This window comes from Lethenteron reissneri, chromosome 10 (genome assembly GCF_015708825.2).
Source record: "Lethenteron reissneri isolate LAM-NWPU_2019-01 chromosome 10, ASM1570882v1, whole genome shotgun sequence".
Taxonomy (NCBI): Eukaryota; Metazoa; Chordata; class Hyperoartia; order Petromyzontiformes; family Petromyzontidae; genus Lethenteron; species Lethenteron reissneri.
Window position 1 is genome coordinate 7,676,796 of NC_083788.1, and position 12,030 is coordinate 7,688,825.

General features: G+C 48.6%; 1 protein-coding gene across 1 annotated transcript; it reads right to left on the reverse strand.

Annotated features, from left to right (window-relative positions):
* Positions 1 to 1,983: 1,983 nt before the first annotated feature.
* MRPL53 (mitochondrial ribosomal protein L53) lies at positions 1,984 to 7,175 on the reverse strand. Its single transcript, XM_061549413.1, has 3 exons — positions 7,034 to 7,175; positions 5,143 to 5,255; positions 1,984 to 4,273 (listed from the first exon to the last, which is right to left on the reverse strand). Exons 1-3 carry the CDS (start codon positions 7,126 to 7,128, stop codon positions 4,146 to 4,148), a joined length of 336 nt encoding a protein of 111 aa, XP_061405397.1. The 5' UTR covers positions 7,129 to 7,175; the 3' UTR covers positions 1,984 to 4,145.
* Between the last annotated feature and the right edge of the window lie 4,855 nt (positions 7,176 to 12,030).

Below are 12,030 nucleotides of genomic sequence, written 5' to 3' on the forward strand. Positions count from 1 at the left end.
GTGGCCCCGCCCCCTCCCACCAAGTGCCCCGCCCCCTCCACCAAGTGACCCCGCCCCCTCCAACAAGTGACCCGCCCCCTCCCACCAAGTGGCCCGCCCCCTCCACCAAGTGGCCCCGCCCCCTCCACCAAGTGACCCGCCCCCTCCACCAAGTGCCCCCCCCCCCTCTACCAAGTGGCCCGCCCCCTCCACCAAGTGACCCGCCCCCTCCACCAAGTGGCCCGCCCCCTCCACCAAGTGGCCCCGCCCCCTCCCACCAAGTGCCCCGCCCCCTCCACCAAGTGACCCGCCCCCTCCCACCAAGTGGCCCCGCCCCCTCCACCAAGTGGCCCCGCCCCCTCCCACCAAGTGACCCCGCCCCCTCCACCAAGTGGCCCCGCCCCCTCCACCAAGTGGCCCCGCCCCCTCCCACCAAGTGACCCCGCCCCCTCCCACCAAGTGGCCCCGCCCCCTCCAACAAGTGACCCGCCCCCTCCCACCAAGTGGCCCGCCCCCTCCACCAAGTGACCCGCCCCCTCCCACCAAGTGGCCCCGCCCCCTCCCACCAAGTGCCCCGCCCCCTCCACCAAGTGACCCCGCCCCCTCCAACAAGTGACCCGCCCCCTCCCACCAAGTGGCCCCCCCCCTCCACCAAGTGGCCCCGCCCCCTCCACCAAGTGACCCGCCCCCTCCACCAAGTGCCCCCCCCCCTCTACCAAGTGGCCCGCCCCCTCCACCAAGTGACCCGCCCCCTCCACCAAGTGACCTGCCCCCTCCACCAAGTGGCCCCGCCCCCTCCCACCAAGTGCCCCGCCCCCTCCACCAAGTGACCCGCCCCCTCCACCAAGTGGCCCCGCCCCCTCCCACCAAGTGCCCCGCCCCCTCCACCAAGTGACCCCGCCCCCTCCACCAAGTGACCCGCCCCCTCCACCAAGTGGCCCGCCCCCTCCACCAAGTGGCCCCGCCCCCTCCACCAAGTGGCCCTCCCCTCCACCAAGTGGCCCCGCCCCCTCCACCAAGTGGCCCCGCCCCCTCCACCAAGTGGCCCTCCCCTCCACCAAGTGACCCGCCCCCTCCACCAAGTGGCCCCGCCCCCTCCACCAAGTGGCCCCACCCCCTCCACCAAGTGGCCCTCCCCTCCACCAAGTGGCCCCGCCCCCTCCACCAAGTGGCCCCGCCCCCTCCACCAAGTGGCCCTCCCCTCCACCAAGTGGCCCGCCCCCTCCACCAAGTGGCCCCGCCCCCTCCACCAAGTGGCCCCGCCCCCTCCACCAAGTGGCCCTCCCCTCCACCAAGTGGCCCGCCCCCTCCCACCAAGTGGCCCCGCCCCCTCCACCAAGTGGCCCCCCCCCTCCACCAAGTGGCCCGCCCCCTCCACCAAGTGGCCCGCCCCCTCCACCAAGTGACCCGCCCCCTCCACCAAGTGACCCGCCCCCTCCACCAAGTGGCCCCGCCCCCTCCCACCAAGTGCCCCGCCCCCTCCACCAAGTGGCCCGCCCCTTTTAGTGACGTCACCTGTCGGCCCCTCCCCCCTTAACTCCGCGGATGTTGCCAGATCGGAGGCGGTTTTACCTCTGGCCGGCGTTATTCAAATTACAAGCGGTGTCGAATTGATTCTAGATTTGAAGCTTTCGTGACTGCAAGGATTCATACTCTTTGGTTTTTTCGGTAAAGTCACGTAGGTAAAAAATAAAATGAATTGAAAACAACTAAATTTGAAGCTTTCGTGACTGCAAGGATTTATACTCTTTGGTTTTTTCGGTAAAGTCACGTAGGTAAAAAATAAAATAAATGAAAACAACTAAATTTGAAGCTTTGCGAGGAGACATACTCTTTGGTTTTTTCGGTAAAGTCCATTTATTTAATTTATATTTTTACCTACGTGACTTTACCGAAAAAAACAAAGAAGAGTGTCAACTTAATCGAAACTCTCAAAAACTCAAAAGAGTTTAGACTCACAAGACGTGTATTGCCCGAGTGCAATGCATCCATTGAGGTGTCACGGAGTTCCTAGGAGGGGTCCGTTTAAAAACCATGGCAAGTGTTTATTGTCGATTTAAAGCTTTCGCGACTGCAGGGATTCATCTTCTTGGTTCTTTCGGTAAAGTCACGTATAAGGGAAATAATAAAATAAAACATAATAAAATACAATTCTCACGACGTTTCGGCCACAACGCAAAGCAGCCATCCTCAGGTGTTGAACAGGTCTGTCCGAGAGACGGCGTCTGAATGAACACCACCAAGCTTGGCAGCGTATATTTAAGCTGGGTGAGAGGAGGAGGGCGCATTGACAAATGAATTTGCATATCAACAGAGGAATTTAGCATATTTATGGCAAATGCAGATATGGGACAAGTAGTGACTAATCCCATATCTGCGTTCTCTGGTCGAGCAGCAATTGGGTCGAGGCTCAAAAAAAAGCCGTCCCTTGGTGTGGACCAATCAGTTTCAAGGACAATGCATATATTATCATCGTGTTTTTTGTTTGCATGTGACTGCAGGTATTGTGGTTAATGCAGACATGAATCCTTGTAAGTAAAAAGGTTTCAGTTTTGTTGCTAGAAAAAGGGGGAAAATCCTATTATATTTTGGTACTGGCAAAGGAGGTCCAATGATGCTATACTTTGTATTATATTCAATAATTAACTGAAGTTTTGATTTAGTTTTGGTGTCTTAATGTGGAATTTTGATGGACAAAATTATTTTTTAGGAAAGCAAATGGGGGAAAAAACAAAATTACAAGATAACCAAGTCATATGCTAGTGTAGATGAAATGGTATGTGCAGAGAACAGTGTAAGTGGTAGAGTCAACATGTAGAGGCAATGATCCAGCAGTGAATGGAGCATGGCGATATTAACGCTCCTGTGGGGACACAGTCACTTGAAGTTCAACACATACATGTAGTGTCAGACTTCACCATATCGTATTAACTTTATTTATATAAGGCAGCCTGCACAAACAGTACATTATGCATGCTTTTTGCATCTATACAGAATCATCATCATGTGGAGTTCAACATAATTCAGAACCAAATTGATTAATGGAAGCAGAATTGCAATTAATAATTTTATTTATGGTATAAAAAAATCATTAAGTCCATTATTTATCCAGGAAAACCTATTTTCAGGAGGCCCTTACATTGGGATGTTTGCAAAATTCCAATATTGCATGTTAGACATGTGGAAGGGAAACCAGTGCTGAAAGAAAACCCCACCTATAAGGGGATAAAACAGAAACCTCCACACAGATTGATTAAATCCACTTGCAGTACTGCCATCACCTAATTTCATCGTAACCCAGCGGGTTCGAGAGTGATCCACCATTGCCTCCGAAGTGTTTGATGGCAGGTGTACACCACCATGCCCGGCTCAATTATATTTACATGTAGACCAGAAGAAAATCTTAGGATATTTTAATTAAATTACTCCGTAACGTTTTACATACAAAACGCGTTTAATATTAAAGCAATGGAAGTCCGCTTTCCAATTCACATCACTTAATATGTATTTTGATCATACCTTTCACAAGGCGTTGCCTAATTGTTTTTGCTGATACGCAAAAATAATTATGCCGAGCTCCCTGTTGGGGGCATCTTAAAAAGGGCGACATGGAAAATGTCTTGCAATCACACACAACTCAGAGGCTGGTACAAAGCCTCAGTAGTACCTCTTTTCCACTGTATAACCGAGCCACGCTGGGGCAGTACCGAGCCTGCCCAGCACGGTTCAGGAAGTGCCAGGTTGTTTTTCCACTGAAGCAGCCGAGCTGTGCCATTTAAGTCACACACAATGAACAAGTCGCATGCAGATGATGCCGTGTCTGCACATTGTACTGATTTCACACGCAAAAAATGAGTCATTAACCATACTTGGCGCTAGGCCAGATTCAGATATATTGCGAGGCAAGTATGTCACAGTTTGGTTCCAACACAGCTCAGAAAATAGCCAGTGGCATACCACACGTACCTTGAGGGTCCCATGCTGACATACCTCAGATATGCCAGTGGAAAAGAGGTACATATGTATGTTGAAGTTCTTTTGCACAGTACGTAACCAACCGTGCTAACCCGAGGTGCGGGAGATACAAGTGTAAGGAACTACAATTCCTGTCTGTGAGGCTAAGGGGGCAGCATGAGTGTGGCGTGTATGCATTCTCCAGGGCAAGGTCATCGCTTGGCACCAGAAGCGGAAGTTGGGTCTTTGGAGTCCTTCTGAATGCTATTCTCCTTAAAAGCCTGGAACATCTCCTTGGAGGTGAGAAATGCTCCCCGCATGACAAGCTTGTCTCCGTCATCTGATGAATGCACGCAGATGCAACACACACACACACGACACACTTTCTCGGTTAACTTCATGTAGTTCACCAAGTAGGCTCAGTGGTGGCGTCATTCACTCATGCAAAGTCTGGATTTAAGCATTGGAAAATACAGAAAGGCAGAGATTGGATGCCTTGAAGTTTATGTGACATTCACGACCACTGAAAAGCAGACCTAAACCATGTCAAGACATTCCAGGAACAAAAAGGCCCAGCATGTCCTGAGCTCCCCATCTCTCTTCTGCGTTGACCCTGTGACAGCACAACAGGTTCTGTGGGTGGCCTGGGTGAAAGCCTGCAGCTCCCTTAAGAAAAGGAGCCACGTAGCCTGACGGATGCTGGTTTGACCCGGTTGAGGCTGGATTTACCTAGGAAAGCTACCCTGATAATCCTCCTTGAGGCTACTTGCCCGGTTTTTTTCCCCAACGGTTATGAAAATGTGACTTTAGGAGTTGCACCAGGCCGTATTGATACAGCAGGGTTCTTCTCACATTTTCCAGTAGGCCATATTATGAGACGTGTGATGTCATACATCATGCAATATCTTAAACTTCAGTGTCATTTGTAAAGATGTTCGAACGTCACGTGGTTTTATAACGTCATAATGCCTGAACATTTTATGACTAATCTGTATTTCTTGTCATCTAGCTTTCATCTCATTGATCTTCATATTTTGTCTACAGCCTCTCACCTGTCTCTTGTTTGTCTCTCTTTCATCTTACTAATCTGTATCTCTTTATGTCTGGGTCACCCACATCTGTTGGCGGACTACAGAACAGCTCAGCAGGCCGTTCCAAGGACAACCAGTTTAAGAATCCTGTTGTGAAGATAATGTATGCAGCACTCACTGAAAGTGATGTCCACTTGCGGCTCGGAATTGTCGTTCCGTACTTCGGTTGTGATGTTGCATTTGTCGTTGGAATCGCGCACCTTATCCGAGCCGATCAGCATGAGGAATTCCCTGGGAGGTGAGAGGTCGAGGGCCGCGGATACATAAGCTGTCAAATAATCTGTATTTAAGTCGTAGCTATGTAAAGTAGATAATATCCAAGCCAATGCACGATCCTCCTCAGAAGGTGTTTTGAAACTCCCGAGAGGCATTGTGAACATTCCGATATCACAACGCAGAATTTCACTAACACAACATTTTCTTGATTCTTTCGGTAAAGTCACGTAGAAGGGAAGTAATAAAATAATAAAAATAAAACATAATAAAATAATTCTCACGACGTTTCGGCCACAACGCAAGCAGCCGTCCTCAGGTGACTTTACCGAAAGAACCAAAAAGATGAATCCCTGCAGCCACGAAAGCTTTAAATCGAAATTTAACACAACATTCACTACTTTTTGACCTCCCTGCTTTCGGTTTGTGTAAGCAGTGGTATCTCAAGTTGATGAGAACATAAGTTAGACCGCAGTCTGGACTCATCTTCCATTATCGTCACCACCACCTCAATAATTATCCCTCAGCGGTTGAGAAATTGCGCATTATCTGGCAGGGCTACATCACCAACCTGCATGGACACCGGAAAACGGTGGTTGTCCATCGAATATACAGCAGAATATGGATACAAGCACGCCCAATATAAGCACAGTTATGATATAATAAGCACATCCTTACATTGAATTATCGCGGGGTTGTGAGGCTTTAGGTAACTTCTGATAAAAAAAAACACACTTTGGATATAAGCACACATTTCCTCGCGGCTCCAAAAGATGTGTCTGTTATATGCAGCTTCTGCACTGGGCTCTGTCACGGAAACATGGGAGTCGTCACCACCACTGGCTCAGCACTACCAATTGAGGCGGTTCAAGTTCAAGTTCATTTATTAGGTATAGCCCTGTGAACCATTCAGCTCTTGAATCGGGTGCAACCGCAACAAACAAAAAACAAAAACATGAACAAAAAACATCTTAAAGTGAATATGTGACTAAGTGCAAACAGAAAATCCAAGAAAAGACAGCGGCTTCAGTCGATCGCGTGGACGGTGACACTTTTTTTTCCCAAATCCGCGTTTTTTCTTGAAGCACGTGTTGGATGACAGGGGATGTATGTAGGGTAACAGTGTGTTGAACTTCTTTCGCACCGCACGTAGCCAATCGTGCTAAGCAGAGGGCGCCCGGGGGGGAGGGGGAAGGGGGCACACCTCTTGACATTGACGCGCGTCGTCAGGGACATTCGCGACACGTGGCTTGGGGGGTGACTACAGACGAATGGTGGGGCAACACAGGGAGAGGGTTGATATCTCATGTCAATTGGCATCCTCCGTTTGCCCAGCAAGGCTCCGCCGCGTCTCACAAGACACTGCATTTGCCAATCAGATTTACAACACGACCCGGCTTCTTCTGATCTCAATCAATTGGCCTTCCTCTCCCACAATCTATAGCTCGATTTGCGAAGCGACTGGGAACTGTGCACGTTTGCATCTAGATGGGGGTGTTTAACCAATGCAAATGAATGAGCGTTTGACACGCGTGAGATAACCGCAGCACGCACGCACGCTACGCCAGTTCTACACAGATGGATTTAACAATCTAATCATGTACATTGCTGTCATCTCCTGGCCACCTGGGCATCTCATCGCTTTGAGATCATTGATGAAAAGTGCTACGTAAATATATTTTTTAACTAATAGCATCCCATTCAAGTACAGTAACTGTACTGTACTAGACGCACTGTAAGGCCGTGAGATAAGAGGGTAAAGTGGTGGTGGTGTTGTGACGGCGACTTCCTCGCACCTGGTGGACCTCACGTTGTCCTGGAAGGGACACAGGCGGACGGAGATGCTCTTCACGGCTTTGAGGGACAGAGACGTCGCTCCACGTGCAGCCATGGTGCCTTGCCTTGCCCTCCACCACGACAGGTCGGAATCGATTCCTCGTGTAGACCGCGGAATCGATTCCGCCGTGCCGGCAGTCACTTGAGGAGGGGTGGAGGCGCGCGATCGATTCTCGGTGAATCGATCGCGCGTGTACGGACGCGCGTAGGGATTATGTTACTGGTAGGAATCGATTCCATTTCATGAATGTGTTTGTCGGATCGCGTGGATCGTTGGTGGTGGTTTGCCGGGTCGGATGTTTTTCCGGCTGCGTCTTTGAGGGTTTTAACAAGTAAACCCGTAAAAACAAAGTTTTTAACTACTAATCCTTTGTATGCGTGGCGGCTAGAGTCCTCTCGTCCTCTGGCTTGAGATGGCTGCCACCTATGGGTCAGATGATTGCCTGCCACCATTAAGCAATTGGCAATTAAATATAATTTATTTTTCTTACAAAGTGTAAAATTTTTGATTTTTTTTCACGAAAATAAATTGTCACGAACAACGAGTCTGTGTGCAAAATGTCAACTCGATTGGATCACGGGAAGTGGGTTAAAAAACGACCGAAAAATTTGCACGGTCGTAAGCGCGCAAGCAAGTGAACTTAATATAAAGGATTTAAAAATGGAACGCGTTGCGTAATTGTTAATATAACACTAATAATTAATTATTACAGCGCTGGATTATGTTGTAACTTTCAAACTCACGATGCGTGAGTTTGATAGCGGTGCTTTGGGCCGGTGTGTTTACGATTCATGAGTATTGTATGTAATAAATGTTAACTGTGTTCAACACTTTGAAAAAAAATCAGTTTTCGGCGTTTGGCAATGTTTTATTTTAAGGCCGCGGTGTTATTGACGAATGTGTTGAATATTTGTGTTGTGTTTATTGTGCTTGTGCACTCCTGCCAACGAATAATTTGTTTCATCCCAACATTTATTAATGGTTTTGTCTTTCCCTCAATGTTTATCCAAAATGTGTCGCGTCATGAAAATCCAAATTAAAATCTCGCATTACTCCTCCACATGGCTGATTTTGATGTAGGCAAACACTATAATTTGACATTACCCCCCTCCAAAAGGGCAACATGCGTTTAGATTATTTAGCTGCTATAAAGTTCCACATGATTAAGGCCACTTCGTTGAGTTCTCATTCATTTGTGAAAAAAAAGTAGCTAAGAGCCCAGTGGGATTTGCCGTGTAAGATACAAAAAATTGTAACTTTCAGACCCGCCCCTACTGGACATCTGTGAAAAAGAGCTTTATCGCTTATCGGATTCCTCCAGTACGAATAAACACATTCCTGCGGAGGGAGCTGGTAGGAACGTTGGGTTGCTCGGTCAATGGCCAGGGTCAACGGCGGCGTGGTGTATTCCACAAATATGCCCAACTGTGAGGGCGGGCACAAGCCGGCGTGAGTAGGTTAAACGTTGAGTTTTATAAGGGCACCACGGGGTGACCAGCCCCTCCCCACCCAGCCCCACCCCACCCAGCCCCACCCCTCCCAGCCCCCACCCAGCCCCACCCTCCCCACCCAGCCCCTCCCCACCCTCCCCACCCTCCCCTCTCGACACTGTCCCACCCCTCCCATTTTTGGATGCACGACGGACAGACGGACACTGATCCCCTGTTGGCTGGTGTAACCAGGAGGTTGCTACCAGTAAGATTCTGTTTCTGATATAAAACTGCCGCTGAAATTGTTGCAAGGGATCCCATCCACACTAGGGGGCAGCACATTCCCACCTGCCCGAGGACATAAATAAATGTTCACGGCATAACAGTTAACCAGATATGTTCATATCGGAGCTGTCATTTAGTCAAATTAAATTAAACAAACTACTGTATGATGGATTTTTTTGTGTAGTTATTGGTGACTAGGCTGAGACTAGCAACTCCGTACACTTCACCTATTTTAAGCAGCGCAGCTGAACGGCCTTGAGGGACAGAGACGCCAAGGTCAACTCGTGCAAATGAGAGAGATTCTCACCTGGTTCAATAAAAATAATCCTGGTACTGTACTTTATCCTTGGTATCTCAGTGATGCCAGCTCAGCGCTCTGACTTATGAATGACCCGGTCACTTACGTCACTTACGTAACCGGTCACAGAAGGCTCGAGAGGAAATGGAGTATATTTCGTATTTTTGTTATCTTTACATTCAGCTGCCTTGAAAGTCCACAGCAACAAGTGCAATCGCAGACTCCCTTATCAACGAACTATTTGCGGTTAACAGAAAATAAAGATGTTAGTGTATTTAGGACAAAAAAAATCCTTGATCGGGAATGAAAGCTTTGACTCTTATAGGTGGAATGGACACGAGACAAGGCGGTAATACCAACATACAATTTAACACACGACTCTATAACCATGTCTAAGAGAAATACTGATAGCAAGAGAACCACAGTGCAATTCGTCAAGAACTGCTTATATACTCTTTGGTTCTTTCGGTAAAGTCACGTAGGTATAAAATAAAATAAATCACGTGATTTATTTTATTTTATCTTACCCGGCAAAGCCCACTTAGCTCTTCGCTTATTTTTTTCAGAAGTGAACTGACCACAAATGATAACTGAACGAAGTGGCCTTAATCATGTGGAACTTTATAGCAGCCAAATAATGACGTGATTGACTTTATTTTATACCTACGTGACTTTACCGAAAGAACCAAAGAGTATGGATTCCTGCAGTCACGAAAGCTTCAAATCAAGATTGAACTGCTTATACTCACGTAGGGTTAGTCACGAAATCAAATCTACAGTTGGATAACGAATGTGATTGGAACAGTTTGCCCAACGACCCAACGTTTACCCAGTACGCACCGAGCTAAAACCATTACAATTATAATCCCTCTTCTGAAACATTACGGACAGAGGCTTATCTAGGCCATGAACAACTGTGCGAGATTGTGTCCATTTGTTGCTCAGAGGTGCACATTTGTACACCACATTTTCTGAAGTGCTGTAATGTGAAACACATTCCTGCGGAGAGAGCTGGTAAGAATGTTGGGTTGCTCGGTCAATGGCCAGGGTCAACGGCGGCGTGGTGTATTCCGCAAATATGCCCGACTGTGAGGGCGGGCACAAGCCGGCGTGAGTAGGTTAAACGTTGGGTTTTATAAGGGCACCACGGGGTGACCAGCCCCTTCCCACCCAGCCCCACCCCTCCCACCCCCCACCCAGCCCCACCCCTCCCACCCCCCACCCAGCCCCACCCCTCCCACCCCCCACCCAGCCCCTCCCCACCCTCCCCACCCAGCCCCTCCCCACCCTCCCCTCTCCACCCAGCCCCTCCCCACCCAGCCCCTCCCCACCCAGCCCTCCCCTCCCCACCCAGCCCCTCCCCACCCAGCCCCTCCCTCCCCACCCAGCCCCTCCCAGCCCCACCCCTCCCACCCCCCCACCCAGCCCCACCCAACCCCTCCCCACCCTCCCCACCCAGCCCCTCCCTCCCCACCAGGCCCCTCCCCACCCAGCCCCTCCCCTCCCCACCCAGCCCCTCCCTCCCCACCCAGCCCCTCCCTACCCTCCCCACCCAGCCCCTCCCTGCTTCCCCACCCAGCTCCTCCCTGCACGACGGACGGACGGACACAATAATCCCCTGTGGGCTGGTGTAACCAGGATGCTCCAACCAGTATTAACAGTACAGCATATATAATTCAGTTGATGTCATTACTATTTCAAAAATTCCAAAAATAGATATTATATAGTCATGTGATTACACACCCAAAGCTATGCTGACTTCGCTGAGAGCATTTTAAAGATGTGTTCATGAAAAAAAATCTATCCAAAGTCATGCTCAGTACGTTGACTTCTCCCAACGTAGACTTTAAACCCTTTTTTGTCATTAAAGAGGCTTTAAACTATTATAAGGCATCGTTAATGGCGAATGCGGGGAGATATTTCAATTTTATAAAAGATAACATGTACCATATTTATATTTTATTGGTTATGTTGTCACGAATTGGGTCGGTTTGCCGGATTATGTATTTGTAACCGTTTTTAGAGACATTTGAAAGTATGAGCATACGGAATAGAGAACACACGCAGATACATGACATCACTCAAACGACAGAAACCGTGTTCATAAAAAAAACTAAGTAGGCTTGGCAGGAGACTGGAAGGTAACGTCTGGAAGCTGGGATGATAGGAGGATTTCTCCACAACTTTGGTTTCCGCCTGATGAGGCTGGTTGTAATTATCGGCGAAACGTCGTATTCGAATCGTAAACGTGTGGGTTTACTCTCCAACACACCGGTATCCTGAGCTAGTAACGAATTGGCATGTTGTGTTTACGTGACACACCTTACTAATTGGCTGTGTCGGGTGGTGGCAGGTTTAACGAAATATTTATATTTACGTAATCTAACCCAAAAACCTCTTATGGATGGTCAATATTAATAAGACAGATGTGGGCAGCCAAGGAATTGCAAACGCGTCCAAGGAAAGATTGAGCAATGAAATCGGGTCATGTGCAGGCACAAATTGGATTATTAAAATTGCAGGATTATGATAGATTGTGGGTGACGGAGGGGGAGGATGGCGGCTCCGGCTTTGGTGTTAAGCCTTCATCCAGCAGCGGATTGATCGAGCCCTCTGGTTTCCCCCCTCCACATTTAGAAATATGCGTTTAGACTATTTACGTTTCTTTGCTGCTATAAATGTCCAAATGGTAAGCCACCTTGTTGAGCTATCGTTTGTGGCCAGATCGCTTTTGGAAAACAAGTTAATACCTCAGTGGGCTTTGTCTGGTAGGATGTGGGATGGTTTCGTTTCATTTGTATCTGTTTTGGTGAATTGTTTACCTTTCTTGTACTTTGCACTCCTATGTTTTGTTTTAATACTCTTTGTTGCTGTCACGTTCTTACCCACCCCGACTGGACATCTGACATCTGTGAAAAAAGAGCTTTATAGCTCATCGGATTC